Below are 19,693 nucleotides of genomic sequence, written 5' to 3' on the forward strand. Positions count from 1 at the left end.
GCGCCCTAGCGAGGGCGCGGCGGTGGGAAATCGCCCCCGTGGGTGGAGCTGCGTTGGTTGTTGTTTGGTTTGTTTTTTTTTTTCTTTTTTTTTTGCCGCCGCCGGCGCGCTTGGGAGCAGGCGGCGAAATGGCGGCTGCCGCCGGCGTTGCGCGGAGTCGGTTCGTGGTGGTGGGCGGAGGCATCGCAGGGGTTACCTGCGCGGAGAAGGTAAGGGCCGGGGTGGGGAGGGGGGGGAAAGGCTTCCCGCCTTGCGCATGCGCGGCCCCCCAGTCATGGGAGACCGACCCCCCCCCCCCCCCCCCCAGCGCGGGTGCGCGAAGCGTTGCCAGGCGCCGGGGCGGGGGGGAGCGGCCGCCCCCCGTGGAGCCGCCATGTTGGTCCCGGTGGCGCCGCGGTGGCCCCGCTCGGCAGCCTTGGCCCTCTCCTCCCTCGGCTCCGGACGGTGAGGGCAGGGCTTGGCCCTCGGGCTCCTGGAGGAGGCTCTGGGGCCCGATGTTGTTGTAGTTTCAGCGTTTCAGAGCCCGTGGGCAGGTGATGAAGTGTACGGGCCCGGTGTAACGGCGTGCGCGCCTTGAACTCGGCCGGCCGCACGCTGGGTGAAAGTGGCGTGGGCGGCTGTAGGGACCGCTCGGGTGTCTGGTTTACTCGGAAACATAAATGCTTTCTGGGTCAACTTACGAGCTTCTGTGGAAACAGTCAATTGGATTTCTAATTGCGTAAATATTCTCATCTATACAGTGAGTACATAAATAACCTGATGAGGGTATACGAGTTAAAGCTTTCTAACGTGAGAAAGCTAGCTAGCTCTATGCTAGGCAGGAGGTCAGAAACTCAAGGAGCACTGCCAGCCATAAAGGATTGTACTGCAGCTAAGGTGAAGGCTGCTATGGTGTACTAGTTATAAATATATTGCTCTGGTTTTATTGGGTCCCTGTTTAGGGCTGTACACCTGTGGAGATTGTCCAGTCTCTTCAGCCTTCCGTGAGTTCAACCTCTGAAAATAAATTCGTTTGTTTCTTGGTTTTCAAGTGTTTGGTGTTTTTAAAGTAACAGTAACTGGAGGTAATTTTGAACCTGTAATATGGAATAAAATGATGTCTATATTAGTTTGGTGAAGAATATTTTATCTGTTAAAACTACAAAGCAGTATAAAGACTGTGCTCCAGATGTATCTGTTCTCTAGTAATGAAGTTGTATTATTTCATCCCTGACATATTGTATAAACCACATGCAAACTAAATTAAGGGAAAAAAAATCGATACTATTCTCAGTCTTTATGGAATTGGTTTGTTTATACCATTTATTAGTTTGAGGATTTTTTTTCCCTTTATTCATGGTTAATGTAATATGTGAGCTCTGGTACTATAGACACTTAAATGCTATATTAATATGGGTAATCCCTTAAAAGTTGCTTAAACTATTAACATAATTAAGACTCTTGTTTGTCCTTACATGCTTGCAAGAATAAGATTTGGGTCAATATTTAATATTCCCAGAGACTTCATTTTTTTCTAGAAGCAATTTAGAATTGTATTTAATTGCTATGATCCTATTTCACAGTACAGTTTGTTTTCAATATATATTAGATGTCTGTAGTCTTTAAGATTGCTATAAAAGAGACTAAAAATTATTGTTTTCTTGAAAATGCTTTCTGCTGTGTTAGTGCCGTGGAGTTCGGGCTTTGTTTTCTTCCAGAGGTCATAAAGGGTGCCACTTATTGCTGTAATTCACAGCTCTTTTCTTTCCCTCACTCTTATTTTTTTTTCATGGAAAACCCAAATCAGATTGTTATGTGATAACAGAGGCTTGCTTCCTTTTCTCATGTCATAGTACTGCAGGAAGCACAGTTAGCAGTGAGTATTAGTGGTCTTCTACCATATGTTTTAATTCACCAAGTCCGTTAAAAGTGGCATTGTCTGTTGTGCATCCAGCTGGGGGCATGCTTTAAATAAAAGAGGAAAATTGAACAAAATTTTTCTCAGTCCTGGTTTTGAGCAAGTACAATTCTGTGGAACACAGTGGCAATAAACAATTTGTCCATCATATTGGCATTTTGGGTATGCATTATGTGATGTCTTATAGTTCAGACTTTTCAGGCAGCTGTCTAAGAATAATCATTGCACCAGTCTCAAAAAAATTCACATGGAGTTAGTTACTTTTTGAGTACATTTTTAAATATTCTGACAAAATGTCTTAAAAGCTGAATTTTTCTTACAAGCCTGAGTTAGATTTATTTTCTCTGTCACAAAATGTTTTGTGTCATTTCTGCCTTCCATGCTTATATTGCAACATTTCTTTCTGCATTGTGATGACTTACGCATTTCCATATGCATGGTTAAACCTAATATTCTATCTGGCAGATTTCTAATTTTAGTATTTTAAAAGGTAAAGAAATGCAATAACCTGAATAATACTGAATGCAAGTTTCAAACAACCATTAGATCTTAATAAGAGAGCAGGGGTAAGCATTTAAGTGTAAGTACATTATCTCAGTCTTAAAATTTTAAATTACAGTGTACCTCTGATGATTATTACACAGACTCACAGAATGTTTTAGGTTGGAAGGGATCTTTTTAAGATCAAGTAGTTCCAACCCCCCTGCTGTGGTCAGGGACATCTTCCAGTAGATCAGGTTGCTCAAAGCCCCATCCAACCTGGCCTTGAACACTTCCAGGGATGAGGCATCCACAGTTCTCTGGGCAACCTGTTCCAGTGCCTCACCACTGTCACAGTAAAGAATTTCTTCCTTATACCTAATCTAAATCTACTGTCTTTCAATGTAAAACTGTTGCACCTTGTCCTGTCACTACAGGCCCTGGTCAAAAGTCTTTCTCTGTTTGTTTGGTTTTTTTTATACCTCCTGTATGTCTTGAAAGGCCACAGCAAGGTCTCCTTGGAGCCTCCTCTTCTCCAGGCTGAATAATCCCAGCTCTCTCAGCTTGTCCTCATAGGAGAGGTGCTCCAGCCCTCTTGACAGTTGACCATGGCCTTACTCTGGACCTTCTCTAACAGGTCAATGTCTGTCTTGTGCTGGAAGCCCAAGAGCTGGATGCAGTACTGCGGGTGAGGTCCCTTGACCTGCTGGTCATGCTTTTTTTTTTTTTAATGCAGTCCAGGATATGATTTGCTTTCTGGACTGTGTGTGCACATTGACAGCCCTTTTCTAATTTTTCATCAACCAGTATCCCCAAGTCCTTCTCTGCAGGGCTGCTCTCAGTCTATTTATCTCCTAGCCTGTACTGATACTGGCTCTCAATACATTTATCTCCGAGCATGTACTGATGCCCCAGCTCAGGTACAGGACTTCGCACTGGGCCTTGTTGAACTTCATGAACTTCAGACCTGTCAAGGTCTCTCTGGTTGGCATCCCTTACCTCTAAGTAATTGACTGTACTGCTCAGCTTGGTATTATCTGTAAACTTGCAGAGGGTGCACTGAATCCCACTGTGTGTCATTAATAAAGATATTTAACGTGATCGTGTGCATTCCATTCCCGGTTAGAGCTGGGAGCAACTGCTGCAGTGCAGTGTGTTACATGTCAACCTTTCTTCCTTTTGTCTGTCAGTACAAAGCATACAGCTACAGCATGTGTGAAACACCTGTTAGGGATTCATGCTATAATGTGTGAATTACATTGTTTTACATAGCCTCATTAAATTAATTTGCCTGTGGTATGACCATGTCAGTCTCCCTCAAACCGACAACAAGGTTTCACCACTTTCACCTTCAGAATACTCTGTTAGATTGCTCCTATCTGAGGTACAGGAATACATGCTAGTCCCTTTATAGCTCATTTGCTCATGTGTAACATGTAATGTGCTTCATGGTGGCTTATACAACTTCTCCATTCATCTGTGGAATGCTGGCGACAAGGAACCCTGGGTTTTGTCTGTACCTCAGAGATGATTGGTTTGTACTTGACAAAGCTGATTTATTTTCTGTTACAGAACAATGCATATTTAAAATAGGATCTCTTCGTTTTGGCTTAAAAAGTCTCGTATTGCTTAGTAGCACTCTGAAGATGATAATCCATTTATCAGTTCACTAAATAACATTTAAAATAGCCAATAGGAGTGAGCATTTCCTCTGTCAAAACAAAATCTGTGAACAGTTAGTGCTATGCAATTATAGAAGTGTACATCCAGCAACTGGATGTCTCCAGAAATCACACAATCATAGTCTGTTCCTGCAGTTGGCCTTTAGAATGCTGTGAGAATAGTCGTTTATACCATGGCTGCAGTTCCTGAAGATGTATTTGTGTGTGAATGAATTAAAATCTTGGGTCTCCAAATTCTGTTCATTTCAATCATTAGCCTTTCATAATCTTGAAGTAGTGTTTATCCGATAGGATTTTACAAGCCAAAAGCAGTGTAGTAACATATGCTACTTTTCACAAATAGTATTAAGATCTTAAAGTTGAAACCTATTGATGACTGTATTCACTCATAATGATTTCTGTTTTCTTTACAAGCTGGCCTCGGATTTCCCATCAGAAGACATTTTTTTAATGACAGCTTCTCCAGTTATAAAAGCTGTAACGAATTTCAAACAGGTAAGAGACTTAATTTTTCTTACGGTAAAACACCTTCAGAAGTTTGTATAGGTACAGATAATTTAGAACCTAATCCTGAAAATGCTTATGGATTTGAACTTGTTTTCACATTAGTGTGACTGCAGTGGTAAGTGTTCATAGGACTGATGAGATATTTTATAGTGATTCATAACCATTAGTAATTGGTGAATATATTCACAACATTCAAGCAGAGTTTAAACTGGGTGCTTACATGGTTGAAGTACTTCCTAAGTTACTGAAGCTTTATTTCACTACTATGTTATGGGTGCTCCATTTTAAGCACTGAAATGGTATCTTTGAAATAAATTGCTTAAGAAACTTCATCTTGCCAATGGTTCTCATATACAGTAGTGTGTTTGAATTTCAGGCAGAAACAAGACAAGTAACAAAAAAAGGGCTAGCCTTCTGTGAAATTGCCTTCAGCTTTGTCTGCATCTCCAGTAGCTGGTGATTTGATGGCCTCTTTCCTGCTGGTTTGAAAAAGAAAATAAAATCCAAACACGAGTTCAGATTTCTGGCTAGTAGGTTCCTTAAGCTAGTTTCACAGAGGTACTCAGATCTTGAAAGCACTGTTCTTTTTCCCCACTCTGAGGGAACTTTAAACTCTATCATAGGGCATTGAAAGAGCTGGAGACTGGATTGGGCAGAACTCGGGATGTAAAGCTGCCAGCCAGTAAGAAGTTAGGTTTTACTCTCAGGGACAGTTAAGACACTCGGAGCTGGGCTTCCACCTGGTATTTATATTCATGACTCTCTTTCTGAAACATGGTATCTTAACAGGTGAGGCGTATCTGATGACAAGTAAAGAAAGAGTACTCTGCAGTTTATCTGACAGCCTGGTTTTAACCTAATTCTTCCTAGTGTATGAATGCCTAATTCAAATCACTGCAGGGGGGACATAAAGCATAGAGACATTTGAACAGCAGTTCTTTGCATTTAGTTGCTGTAATTGGGTATGGGCATCTCTTTTTTGTGTTGTGGTTTCTATCCAGGGCTAACAGGATGCTCAGAACACAGCTGAGAGACTTAGAGCTCTATGTGAGACTGGTAGAGTAACACCCAAGTAGAGAATATCTTCTGAATTTTGGAATGCTGACAGTAGGGTTCTGAGTATCCAGGAAAGACATTTACACATTGCAGAAATGTAAAGTCTGTAATTCACATTGGCAGAAGCTTCAATATCTGAAGAATAAAGGAATAGCTAAATGCTATTCGAAGGCAGGAGCATCTAAGTATTGAACATGAGCATCTTAGTTTCGCTCTGAATTGCAAGCGTGATGTGGCTTCTGGTTCTTAGCTGTGTTCCAGGCTCCTTGAATATCCTATAAAGTAGAAGGCCTGGAGATTCCCATGCAGCTGCTCCCTTCTGGAAGAAACCCAGAATCAACATGACTTACTTGAATGTTTTCCAAGTTCTGGTTTGCCTCTTCCCACTCCCCGCCCCAGTCTCTGAAATACCAGATAGTGACTATGAATTAGATGATGATGGAGTAAAATGCGTTGAGGTGATCATGAATCTGTTTTACCTGAATGCTTGTCTTATATGTCCTGCATACAAGCTGAACAACAGTAAGTGCTTTTTTTTTTTTTTTTTTAAGGATCAAGTAATTGCAACAAGAGGTTTTTGACTCTTTAGGTTTTTGAAGAAAATGTTACCAGATATTTTTTAAATAGAGTAAAAATATTTATTCCAGATAGCAGTGTTTCCATAATTCTTTAAGCTATTTTGACCAACAATTTTTTTCCCAAAATGCTGAGGAGGGGAAGATGCTTGCATGGAAGAACATAATTGAGTTATTTTATTGAAGTTATAACAAACAGAAAAACACTGCTTCAGGTAAGTTAAAAAGCAGTGTTAACAACTCTAATAGCATAGTCTGTTTATGGAATAAAACTTTATAGCAGTTACAGCAGCCATCAGGGTTCTCCATTTTTCCTTAATAATCTAGCTTTAGACTTAAAATTCTCTGTACTACTTTGACTCTTTGCCAGGAATAGGCATGAAAAGATTCTGTATATAAAAATAAACTTTTAGCAGTAACATGATAACATGTTTTGAGACAATATGGGCTTTATGTTGTGGCTTCTTTTCTGGAAATTAGCATAATGCATTTTGTTACAAGCTTTAGAAAAGGAGATGGATAAATGATTCATATTTTAAAATACCTCTCTTCTTTCTACAGGTCTCCAAAACACTTGAGGAATTTGATGTAGAAGAGCAACCAAGTTCTCTGTTAGAAAAACGATATCCCAATATTAGAGTTATACAATCTGGAGTAAAACAATTGAAAAGTGATGAACATGTAAGCTAATGTTTTCTCTTTGAAAAAACACATAAAAACAAAATAATTTATATGAAAAAAATCTAAGAAAGAGCTGAATGTGTTTTGGATGTGAAATTCTGTTCCAAGGACATTCTGGTTATTAAATTGTTAAGTTCCCAAGACAATACTTCCTAACTTTAAATTCACTTATCACTTACACTGTTGTTCAAGTAGAAATATCTACAATGTTGTCCACTGCATATGAAAAATTACTTGTTCATTAAGAAACCGTATCTTTTAGATTTATATCTTTGACACCTTAGAGATATTGCGTGGAATATCTGATTGGAATAGCAGGGAAACCAGTCAATGAAACTAATGCTGTATATAATTGTGTCAGCAAATTTCTGTAACCCTTCATTGGAGAGATCCCTGATTCCTGAACTGCTGCTTGTTGCTACAGAAATTAAAATATTAACAACTTTATAGGTTGTTTAGTGCCTACCCTTTTTCTTGAGCAAAGAACAGAATATGTGGACTTTCTAAACTGTATTCTAGCCTGTGCCTGGTTAAGTTGGTGCAGGTTTACAGTTGTTGAAATGTTTTGAATGAGATTCTTAATTGCTAATATGCAGTAATGCATAGGTCTACATCTATTACTGGAATGTTAGAGAACGTCCTCTTCTTTTAGCACAGACAGTGAGTACAGAGTGCCACCAAGTGGTAATCTTTATATTTTGTCTTTCTTTGCGTGCACTGTGTACACTTTCTGCGTTACTGGTCATATAGTGCCATATACTTAGGCTTGTTAAGCCTGTGGTGGGTGTAATGCAAATAAATTATACACAATCAATGAGAGTACGAAGGCTTGCTCTTTAAGAAGCCGTTTACAGCTTTTAATATCTGCAGAATACTGTGACATTGAGGAAAAAAAAAGCTGGTGTTCTCTTAGATGTCTCCAATTGTTTTTTATTTTATCTTCATTTTTAACAGAAAATTTTCACTGAAGATGGGAAAGAATATGTGTATGAAAAACTTTGTCTGTGTGCTGGAGCAAAGCCAAAATTAATTTTTGAAGGAAACCCATATGTATTGGGAATCCGGGATACTGACAGTGCAAAGGTAAATGTGTTTTCAACTTCCAAGTTTATAATATATTCCTGCTTCTGATGCAAATACTAACAATGATTGTAGAGTGAAATGGAGAAACATGAGATAATGTTTGTAATTATATATCCTTAAATAGAAACAGTTACAGTAGCAGAGAAATAGCCTTAAAATACCATTAAATAAATTAATTAGTCACTAAATTTATTAAGTTTATAGATAGCTCATAGACAGTATTTCTTACATGATAATCTAGAATAAATGGTATTTTTTTATCCCTCCAAGCAGGAGCCAATCTGCAAATGTAAACAGGAAGTAGGCACCAGTAGAAAATTCCCTGAGAAGGAGTATCTGGTACACGGTACAAAGGGCTGCTTCTTACAGTGAAAAGCTACTGAAGGGCATTTTTTCCGAGTTCTAGCTTCTCAACATTGTAGAGAAAAGAGTTACAGTCAAAGATAGGGAAAAGCCTTCACATGAGAAATGACTTAATAGACTTCAGCTTGGAAGTAGAAAGTGAGGTTTCACTGCTATAGGTCTTTCGAATTAGAGGAGGAAGAGGGAAAGTGAACACTGCTTCTCTGTGATGTAAGAACTGTAATATAACAAAGGAAGTTTGACGTTAAGAATAAAAAAGGAGTTACTTTTTAAGCAAACTGAAGTGAAACTGTGAAATTGTTGTTGTTTGTTTTGGATATTAAAACTTTTCCTGAGTTAAAAAAAAAAAAAGCTGTAGAGGAAGAGGGAACAAAAAGCATGCAAATAAGATAGCCTTCGATAAATTTAATCTTGTCTAAATTGAAGAGAAAGATCCCACCTGAGTGGCACCAGTGGTGTCTGGAACCTGTGAGAGTGTTCCAGGATAGCATCAGCCTGTGCTTGTCGTCTTCTGATGGTCTTCCCTGTGCATCCACTGTTGGCCACTGTGGGAAACAGTAGGCTGGGCTATGGTTTGTCAGAACTGATGTTGAACTTTGAATAAGGCTGAAAGTACTTGTTTCCAGTTTTCTGTTTGTTGGGGTTCTTTTTGATGATGATTGGTTGCTTTGCTAGTCCCCGCTGATACAAGTTCAGTATCCTTCTCTGAAGGGATTAAAAGACTGCAGTTTTCATGGTCTTTTACAGTTTAGGTTCTCTGACACAATTAGTCAGGTAAAGTGGAAGCATGGATGAACAGGTTTTTGTGTAATCGCAATAGTTGGTCTGGTAGTCGTGATTCTTGATTTGTTTGAAAGAAAATACTTGAAGTGGTTATACTATGATCTAAAAATATTGGTAGGCTGTATTTTTTTTGTTTCTCTCACCTCTAAGATATGATTTGGAGACTTAGTTTCTTTTCTTTCTGAAAGTTATTTTGACAAATAAAACAGGTTCTAAGATTTGCTACAAATTCTTTTTTTAAATTCCTGATTTCTGATGAGAAATTTTTAAAGTCCTAAATGTCTGTATCTTTGCCTTTTTAATGTTATTCAAATTACTGTGAAAGTTATGCAAGCTCTGATAAAATTGGATTAATACATATCATAATGCTAATGGTCTCTAGGACAGAGAAAAGTCTCCTGGATTCTATTAAGGGCTCTGTTGAACTGGCTTACATGTAATTATTTAAATTCTGCTGTCTCAATTTGTAAGGCTGTATCAATAACTTAATGTCATAGAACTTCACAGGTTTCATTAGCTTCCTTAACGGATCTTAGCATAAGTAAATGTGTATCCTTAGTCTGAGAAATTCAAAATAAGACCGAGAGAGCAAGAAAATACTGAAAAGGATATAATTGATCAGTGTGAGGGAACGTATGATCTAAGTTGTAATTGACTTTTTTTCCTTTCTTAATGCAGGCTTTTCAGAAGAATTTGGCTCAAGCTGAGAGAATAGTAGTGGTAGGAAATGGTGGGATTGCACTTGAATTAGTGTAAGTAAACAACTAAGTCTTAGAGACGTATGCAAATAAGATCTTTAACAATACAATGTCAAATCTAGTGTGCATGAGTTCAGGAGAAGGTTGACTTATAAAATTGTAGCTCTTAAAGCATTTAGTAGCAAAATTGATTAAAATCTTTTTTTTTTTTTCAGTATAGTGGTGCTTATTGTCACACAAAATTCAGCAAGCTTCAGAAGAAGCTTTGGCACATAGATATTAAGAATATAAACTGTTTTTCTGATTTGGCACCAACAGAGATTTCACTTAAGACTATTAAGGACAACATTTCAGTTATAAAACTTGTCTGACTTTGGGCAACAGAAGATATAACAGGAATAAAGAGGCAGCTTACTTGCAGCCATCCTAATTTAAGTTGGCAGAGCTTTTGAACTGTCCAGTGTGGCATTTGTCCCAGGTATGATACTGAACCATGTGGTCTTGCAGTCTGCTAGATTACAAAACGATCTTGTTTTGTGTTGCAGGTAATCACTCTTTCACTTTTACTAAATTGTCCCCTGCATGTCTCTAACAGTTTATGTTCTACATAGATACAAACAAGATCCAAATTCTTCTTCTTAGCAGTGGGCAGTCTGGCGAAAATGCACTTTTTTTTTTTTTTTTTTGGTTTTGGAAGCAGGACATACTAAGTAGTAGTATTATCAATTTGCTCTGCCTCCCGTCACCCCCTGCCCCAGTTCAGTCAAGGTTATGCTAGTGAGAAAGTATTTTCTGTCAACTCAAAGAGATTTATTTATTTTTTTTTAATGGATTCCTTATGTAAATATTTAGAAGCAGTAGTGGATTTGATAGCTTTGAAAGTCTTGGATCCCTTATTTCTAGCTTCTGGAATGAAACTTGGCACACTTCTAGTGTGTCTAAGAGTCAGATGCTTTTCAGGCAGTCTGTCACTTTATCCTTTGTTTAAATGTTCACAGGTATGAAATTCAAGGCTGTGAGGTAATCTGGGCGATCAAAGACAAAGCCATTGGAAACACATTTTTTGATGCAGGAGCAGCTGAATTTCTCATTCCAAAGCTAACTGCTGAAAAACGAGAGACTCCAGTTGAATGTAAAAGAACCAAGTATACAATGGAAGGTACAGTGTTTTAGTCTCCTAACACTGCAATAGAAGCATTTAATATTAAAGATAGTCCTAAGATCAGCTAATTTAGCAGGCTGTAAGTAAGGCTTACTGTTATCATCAATGGCATTCCATTGTTTAAAAAAATAAAAGTGAAAAATAGATGTAAGAACCGATCCAGAATTTATGTAGACACACGGCAGCATGTAATAGTTACTTACAAACTGTAAAAAATGTGCTTATCTTTATATCTGTGCCAAAGTTACATTTAATTTCCCGTATTGCATCTGCTGAAGAACTTGTTCTATTTTCTGTAATATTTTAATGTTTTTCTGAATTACGTCAGCATTATGTAGGAAGGAGCTCTTCTGTAATAAGCTATTGGAGGACCAGATCAAACCTCACAGAAAGTTATTACAGTGCAGTGCAACCGCAGTCTTAATAACAACAGTTAACTAGAGCTGCATGAACAAACATTACACAAACATGTATAAGACCAAAATAATAACAAAAAGAGGAGCATTATTCTAGACTTCAGGTCAAAAGAGTAAATTCTAGAAGAGTCAGCTTAAACATCACAAAATGGCACCCAGCGTTCTTCCCATGTCTCATGGTATGCTGGAGTTTGCACTTTCATGCAATGGAGTGGACAGTGCACATTTGCTAGCAGATGGACATCAATTTAAATATTAGCAGTGGCATTAAGCAACTAAGTCTACCATGGGGCTCCAGAACCCTGGTGCTGTTGGGGTCTGTCTGGCTTTTAAGGGTCCGGGCAGGCACCTAAACAGTGGCATAGTTGTTTTGGAGAAGAGTGAAGTAATAAAAGGCATAAAGTTGAAAGGTGTTAAAAATACAGGCTTGGAGTCTGATCTGTCTGCAAATTAATGTTTTTTGGGACATTACACTCTTTTGTCTTCCCTTTTGGCAAGCAGATCCTAGTTCTCTAACTGAGAATCCTGGTTCTGAATTCTGTGGACAGTGAAGTGTGCATGCAAAATCTGATATTCTTCATCTCTTTCCTTCAGGAAGTGAGAAAAAAGAAAGATCTACTGCAGCACCTGACACACTGGGCAGTGCCTTAGGCCCTGACTGGCATGAGGGCTTACGTCTTAAAGGGGCTAAAGAGGTATGGTCATAATCTGGCTTACGCATTTGTATAAATGTTGCTTTAAGTGGGTAAGGATGACAGAATGTGAAATGTCCCGTTCAGGATTATTAGAAAAATGATGGTAAAATGTGTTTGAACTGATTCTCCTATTCTGTCAAAATTAAACAGCGAAATACGTTAACGCAAGTAAAGTAATTTTCTGCTTGAGGAATAAGGTGGCTGATCTGATCCACTGGCATGGTTTTAGCAATTTGCTCTTCAGATTGAAACATAAATGTTGGTTTGCATATTTCTGTAGGACTGGTGCCAATCCTAGCTTTAACCAGAAGCAGTGGTACCTCTGTTGTCCTGATTTTACCTGCCATGCGTACATTTTCTTATGTTAAAAATAGGACAGGGCACATCAGTCTTCTGTCACAGCAGATAATGAAATGCGAAATTGGTAGTGGATGTGAGCATTGTGAAGAGTTTCATGTTTGAAATAAAGTGAAAATCCTCACATTTCATAGGTTTTTATTGCGGTTTTATTTATTAATTTCTTAGCTGTTAGGTGTTTGCATGTTACATGGATTTGGAAAAAAAAGACCTTCCAGAGGTGATCAGTCATAGATTCTACAGAAATGGCTTTACAATACCAGCTAAAGGATGTTTAGAATATTCTGCAGATTAATCGGTGGTGTTTTAGCTGTACAAGGCTGTGGAAATATGTTTGTGTAGTGAAGAATAGAACTGTTCAAGGCCTGAATCCACAAAATAGTTTAGAAAAACAGGTAACTTTCCAACTTCAGTCTTGAGCTCAGAATAGGAGTAAGTGGTTGAAACACGGGTTTATGGAATAGGATTTATTTTCTTTTTCTTTATAGAGCATTTAGAAATAAACTTATTGTTACCAGAATTTAATTCATGATAGAAAAATGAAGGATTTGACATCCTGAAAGACAGAAAAGATAAGTTTACATTTTTTTTCTGTTCTGGTGAGTTCTGAATTCTCTTCCTGTAAACTCAAGGGAACTTTAATATGTTTTCTGGCATGCCAGAAAAATCTAAATTGTTATGAAATTTCAGGGAACATCAGATATCTGCTGAAAAAGCAGGTAAATTGCCATTTGCTATGGTTAGATCTGTGCCAAAAAAAGGAAAAAGTGTGGGAACTCAGCTAATGTGTCGTGCCTTAGGACAGGATATATGGGTTGTTGTTTTTTTTTTTTCCAGTTTAGTAATGTCAATTTAGGTGAAGGTATACTTGCTATTAAAAATATTGTTATTGCTAATAATTCTGTTTACAATTTTGTCAATCTTTCCTTAGTTTTCTCATAAAGTACATATTGAAATACTATGTGAAGTAAAGAAAATACACTTGCAGCAAGAATTTATACAACTGCAACGGACTTCTTTGACTTTTCCGAAGAAAGAAAAAAATGCAGAACCAGATGATGAGGGTAGGTCCCAGTGCTGATTAGAAATAATGTGTTCAAGATAAAGCAGTGCTAGAGCCTGTTTCATCTTGTTTGCTATTTTAGAGCAAATACAGATTTGGAAAATAAATCATTTATTTTTATAAATTAAATGGATCTCTAGCAGTTTATAGTAGTGGAGAATTTGATTTATGGGCTACAATTAAATTGGAAAATGTTATGGGTCAGACCCTTTTTCCACAAAGTCACCTAAATCTTGTATGTAGAATATTCCCTCCTTGTGATAGTCCAATAAAATCATATATTAATAGTGGAATTAAAACAGTAGGGGAAAAAAAAACCCCTTTTAATGTCAAAACTGAAGTAAGCCTTGAAAGAAAGTAGAAAATATCACTTGTTTAATGAATAATTCTATCTTGAAATTTAATGGAATGAAAGTTAATGTTTAAAATACTATTTTAATAGCCAGCTGCTTTCAGCATCATGTTCTAGGAAGTCAAATCTCTGACGTCCTTTTTGCTTTTGAGGCATTTCCTGTTCATCTGTAAATTTATATGCAAAAGAATATTTGGCAGTTGCGTACTTCAGAGAACATCCCATGGGTCTGAAGCAGTGGCAGGACACAGAATTTTCCCCTTACAAATGGGGGCTTTGATGTAGAAAAATTGCAGAGAAAGTTAGTAGTAGGACTTGGAGCTAAGCTCTGAAATCTCATTTTTCTAGTTCTAAATGAAGGTAAGAAATGTTATAGTTAAGACTTTAATTTTTTATATTTTTTCCCTACCTAATAAATTAGATATCTCGAAAGATTATTTTTTCTTCTCTTTAAATCATGTTTTATAATAAGACATAATTAATAAAATAACTTCTGTTGGTTACATTCTCAGGGCAAAATTTTCCCCTTTTTCAGTGTTATGGCCTGTATACGTGGAATTAACTAATGGAAAAATTTATGGATGTGATTTCATTGTCAGTGCAACTGGAGTTGTGCCAAATGTTAAACCGTTTCTTGATGGCAATAATGTGAGTATACTGATTTCTTTTGAAGTTTAAGTTGTTTTTTTAAGTAAGGTGAAATTAACTTTTTCACCTGGTTTATGCTTTTATTCTGACATGAAACACAGATTGCTGAAGTTTTGAATGTTGTACAGTATTTCAAAATAAGGCAAGTGTGTTGATATTGGAAATACCCAGCATGATAAAAAATTTAATTTGCGGTCTTGGCTTATTATGTTGCTCCTCATATGTACCGATACACAGTACATATGCAATACATACTGTTAAGGTTAAGCCTATACCAAGAAAGAAAAACATTAGTATACGGTTAATAAGGAAAAAATTAGAAGAATTTTTAGGTTATTTCTGCACCATAGTCTTATCTTACATATCTTAAAGTTTTCTCCTGGGAAGGAAGCAGTTATTTCCATTATTCTTCATCTGGGAAACTGAGCTATAAAGGTGCTCATATTCGTCAAGGGAAGTCACACTTTGAATCAGCATCCAAACGTGGATGATGATTACGGAGTTCATAGCTGCCACCTGAATTTTCAGGCCTTGAGATCGTTCTGTCTCCATGTTAGGTGTCTGGTTTAACCCTAGCCGGCAGCTCAGCTCCACTCAGCAGCTTACTTACTCCCCACAATGGGATGGGGGAAGAGTCTCAGAGGGGTAAAAGTGAGAAAATTCATGAGTTGAGGTAAAAACAATTTAAGGAAAGCAAAAGCTGTGCACATAAGCAAAGCAAAATAAGGAATTAATTCACTATTTCCTGTCGGTACGCAGATGTTCAGCCGTTTCTGGGAAAGCAGAGCTTACAGGTGTAACGGTTACTTGGAAGACAGGTGCCATAATTATGAATGTCCCCTCCTTCCTCTTCCTTCCCTCCAGCTTTTCTTGCTGAGCACAGCGTTGTATGGCTTCGGGTATCCCTTTGGTCAGTGGGGGTCAGCTGCCCCAGCTGGGTCCCTTCGAAGCTTCTTGTGCACCCTCTGCCTGGCAGGGCAGTGTGAGAAGCAGAAAAGGCCTTGACTCTGTGTAAGCACCGCTCAGCAACAACTAAAACATCCCTGTGTTATCAACACAGTTTTCATCACAAATTCAAAACATAGGCCCACATGAGCTGCTATGAAGAAAATTAACTATCCCAGGCGAAACCAGTACATTAGAGTATTTGGTCTTCTGTAGTTCATTCTGATTAGGAAGTAAAATGCTATCCTCTGAAGAAAGCAGAAAAAAACTGTTTGTTCAGTATGTAACGCTGTTCTAAGCTTTTGTTTAACACACAGAGTTTGAGATACTTTAAAGGATGTGTGAAGGTCACTTGTAAAATACAACACTGATCTGTTCTTAAACATGGTGAGAAAACAGTGCAGAGGCTGCTAGGAAATTCTGCTTTTGTAGGCTAATTTTGTCTTTGCTTATTTGAAGGGTTCTAGGTTTGATAAGATTCAGGAAAAATTCTGTGGGGGGCAGGGTTGTGTTATAAAATGTAATATAATAATACTTGATATGTAGACAGTTGTGAAAAATACTTTGTTATGGCACTTTTCATGGGATTTGTTTCCTCCCTTGAGGATGAAGGAGTCTTGAAATTGTGAGGTTTGAACAACATGTTTTTCTTGTGGTTATCAGTCTTTGCTAATTGAGTCTGATTAGATGGGAGAATGAATAGCCAGAAGTTGTTTACACTGCACAACCTTTTTCTCTGTTGCTACATGGCACTCAGAAGAGCCTCTTCTTGGGTTCCCATAGTATTTATTAATACAATTTTATATCTTCAAATGTTTTGATTAAGCAAAATAGTAAATTTACTGAAATTTTTTAGGAGTCTGCCATTAAAAAGTAACAAATGAGATAACTGCTTAACATGGATAAAGTTGAATTACTTAGTTTAAATGATTATTTTTCTCATTGCTGATCTGTGCAAATACTTTAGTTTGCTGTAGGTGAAGATGGAGGCCTTAAAGTAGATAAACACATGCACACATCCCTGCCAGATATATATGCAGCTGGAGATATCTGCACGGCGTCATGGGAACCTAGTCCAGTGTGGCATCAGGTAAATCAAATTATACGATTGTGCGCTAGGCAGCAGTCTGATCCACAGAGTAAATTGCACACTATTACACAGATGGCAGAAAAGAACGTTTACTTGAAGCAGAAACCAGTGAACAAGTAGCGAATCCTGGGTGTGTTCCTGTTAGATAATTTTACCTATGTGGCTGAAAGCCAAGCTGTTCAATCTTTCTGAGTATAATGAAATACGTCGTGTGCATTGATGAGACAGTGAGTGTCAGTCAGTGCACAGTGACACGTATCTGTGGTTTTAATTTTTAATTTTTTTTTTTTTTTTTAGATGAGACTATGGACTCAAGCTAGGCAGATGGGATGGTATGCAGCAAAATGCATGGCAGCAGATATTTTAGGGGAATCTATTGATATGGATTTCAGCTTTGAACTGTTTGCTCATGTCACAAAATTTTTCAATTACAAGGTAAAGTAAATATAGTCTAATAGTCTTAAACCACTAAGTAACACCCATATTGCTTGCTTCTGTTCACTTGCTAACACTGAGCAGATGCTTTAATATTGACAAAAGAGTACTGTGTTCAGTTCTGGAGCCCCCAGCACAAGAAGGACATGGACCAGTTGGAGAAGGTCCAGAGGAGGGCCACGAAGATGATGAGAGGGCTGGAGCACCTTTCCTATGAGGACAGGCTGAGAGAGTTGGGGCTGTTCAGCCTGGAGAAGAGGAGGCTCTGGGGAGACCTTATAGCGGTCTTCCAGTACCTCAAGGGGGCCTACAAGAAAGATGGGGATAGGCTGTTCAGTAGAGCCTGTTGTGATAGGATGAGGGGTAATGGTTTTAAAATAGAGGGGGGTAGATTTAGATTGGATATTAGGAAAAAATTTTTACAATGAGGGTTGTAGAACACTGGAACAGGTTGCCCAGAGAGGTGGTGGAAGCCCCGTCCCTGGAAACATTCAAGGCCAGGTTGGATGAGGCTCTGAGCAACCTGATCTGGTCAGGGATGTCCCTGCTCCTTGCAGGGGGGTTGGACTAGATGACCTTTGAAGGTCCCTTCTAACTCTAACCATTCTATGATTCTGTAATTAATCTTAGTTTAGATTTTATCTATTCATACTAACTTTGAATGCTGAAACTGAAGAGGGCAAAGATCTTTACAGATAAATTACAGATTTTAATTGGTGAGTGACAACTGATCTCCTTTGCATCTCTGTATATATTCCATTTCATTAAGGTTCTGAGCATGGATAAATTCAACACAGGTCAGCATGGTAACTGGTTCATTATTGGCTTTTGTGTTTCATATTTCAAGGTGAGGATTTTTAGTTCTATTGTGGGTTTGAAAGCCAATGAAGGGGAGAGGTTCTCTAGGGACAAATCTTTCCCTGTTTATATCAGTCTTTTGAAGCTTAGAATTGTTATTAGCAGAAATACTAAAAGCCATGCAATGTTCTTACGAGTGTTTTTTCTTTTTCCTTCTGTTAGGTGGTGGTTTTGGGAAAATACAATGCTCAAGGCTTGGGTTTAGACCATGACCTGATGCTGAGATGTACCAAGGGACAAGAGTATGTTAAAGTGGTGATGCAGAATGGCCGGATGATGGGAGCTGTGCTGATTGGTGAAACAGACTTGGAAGAAACATTTGAAAACTTAATTTTAAATCAAATGGATCTTTCAGCCTATGGTGAAGATCTCCTGAATCCAGATATTGATATAGAAGATTATTTTGATTGACCAAAACCCCATTTCCATTTTGTGTAAAGTTTTAACTCCGCATAATGTATCTTATAAAACTGTTTCCTCAGGATTACCAGAAATGAGGGATAAATGCAATTCCTTACTAAGATCTTGTGTTGATCTTGTCAAAATATTGACTGGCAAATTAACTTAATCTGTGTAAAAATACAGCAACAAAAGCAAGTGGATTAGCGTTGGCAAAGAGTTTTCATCCAGATTAGAGAAGCATATGAGAACAGGGCGGTAACAGTCTTAAAAAGTGGGCTTCCCTGTGCTGCATTCACTTGAATGTGAGATAGCCTTCACTTTTTAAAAGTAAATAAAACATCTTAAAGCCCATGCCTGCCTCATAGCTCCCTTCTTCCCCAAACCATGCATAATTCACTTGCCATGGTTAGCAGAGCCCAGTTTCCCCCATGGCTTACGGCCGTGCATGTTCCTCGTCTCAACCAGTAATCTTGTGAGCCTAAAGCCACCTCCGGACTTGGGCGGTGTGAGTATTGGCTAGGGTGGGAAAGCCCCTGCTTCCTGAAACCACTTGCCTGGGGAACATTCGGAAGGCAGTCACGCAGTGTTGTTACCATCCCACTGCACCCCTCTGCTGCTCTGACCTGCAAGTACTTACCACAGGTATCAAGACTGCTGTTCCAGCTATTGGTACCACCTCTGTCGAGATGGCTCAGATTAACAGGGGACATCTTTAGGGCACGAGCGCACCAGCTGTCTCTACCTGGAATGTGGTCTGCAAATACACGGCAAGATGGATGCTTTATCTCCTCTCCCTCCCCCCCTTTTTTTTTCCATAAGTTTATCTCTGCAAAAAATGTATTTTCTACTCAGCTAAGTACAGAATACAAGAATTTTGAACAAAAGCCAGGATGAGATGTCAGTTGAGAGCAGCTTTTTTACTGCTTGCACTTCAGCTGTTCAGGTAGTGTGGTAGAGCTGCACTGGTGCCTCCTGTCTGATCCCCAGCAGGATCAGGCTGCAGTGCACTCCAGGGAGGGGCTAACACAATGGCACTGGTGGATGTCGCCTGCAGCCCTCTTCCCTGTCAAGAGCCTGTGGAGCAGGCTGCTGTATCCTGCTTACATGGTAGATGGTACGGGATGCTGTTTTGTGAGCCTCATATCCTGATGAGATTCTTACAGATGTTACAGTCACTTAATGAAAATGTTAATGGGGCCCATGTCTTGGCTGCTTTCTGCTCTCTCCTTATGATTCCAGGAAGGAATTTTTGCAGGTACTAAACTCCAATTTGACTTGTGATAACTAGTGACAAAACATCTACTATTAAGTTGCAACTCAGGACTGAAGGTGTTTGCTTTCAATTGTAACAAGCTCCCTGGCTGTATGCTTAGTTATGCAAGATGCATTGTAGTGACAGTGATGTGTACGTACAGGCTTGTTTCAATCAAATGCCTTCATTTTCAGTTGCTAGGCATAATTAAGT

General features: G+C 38.6%; 1 protein-coding gene across 5 annotated transcripts; it reads left to right on the forward strand.

The window, feature by feature from the left end:
* The first annotated feature begins 41 nt into the window (after positions 1–41).
* Positions 42–18,336, forward strand: PYROXD1 (pyridine nucleotide-disulphide oxidoreductase domain 1). Of its 5 annotated transcripts, XM_086756606.1 has the most exons (13): positions 354–739; positions 3,876–3,911; positions 4,474–4,554; positions 6,759–6,878; positions 7,833–7,961; positions 9,786–9,859; positions 10,804–10,964; positions 11,978–12,078; positions 13,367–13,499; positions 14,386–14,498; positions 16,411–16,533; positions 16,831–16,968; positions 17,989–18,336. In XM_086756606.1, the coding sequence occupies exons 3-13, from the start codon at positions 4,510–4,512 to the stop codon at positions 18,235–18,237; spliced, it is 1,386 nt and encodes a 461-aa protein (XP_086612732.1). In that variant the 5' UTR covers positions 354–739; positions 3,876–3,911; positions 4,474–4,509; the 3' UTR covers positions 18,238–18,336. The 5 variants fall into 5 exon arrangements, with proteins under 5 accessions (XP_086612719.1, XP_086612732.1, XP_086612724.1 ...); XM_086756593.1 differs by lacking the exons at positions 354–739; positions 3,876–3,911 and adding an exon at positions 42–209; XM_086756598.1 differs by lacking the exon at positions 3,876–3,911.
* The last annotated feature ends 1,357 nt before the right edge of the window (positions 18,337–19,693 follow it).

The sequence above is a fragment of the Chlamydotis macqueenii genome, chromosome 1 (assembly GCF_036417535.1).
Source record: "Chlamydotis macqueenii isolate bChlMac1 chromosome 1, bChlMac1.mat, whole genome shotgun sequence".
Classification (NCBI taxonomy): domain Eukaryota; kingdom Metazoa; phylum Chordata; class Aves; order Otidiformes; family Otididae; genus Chlamydotis; species Chlamydotis macqueenii.

Excerpts from the sequence above, each read along its gene's own strand:
- PYROXD1 (XM_086756593.1), top strand. The coding sequence starts at position 129 with ATGGCGGCTGCCGCCGGCGTTGCGCGGAGTCGGTTCGTGGTGGTGGGC. Across the intron at positions 4,555-6,758 it reads CTGTAACGAATTTCAAACAG|GTCTCCAAAACACTTGAGGA; the intron begins GTAAGAGACTTA and ends TTCTTTCTACAG. Across the intron at positions 7,962-9,785 it reads GGGATACTGACAGTGCAAAG|GCTTTTCAGAAGAATTTGGC; the intron begins GTAAATGTGTTT and ends TTCTTAATGCAG.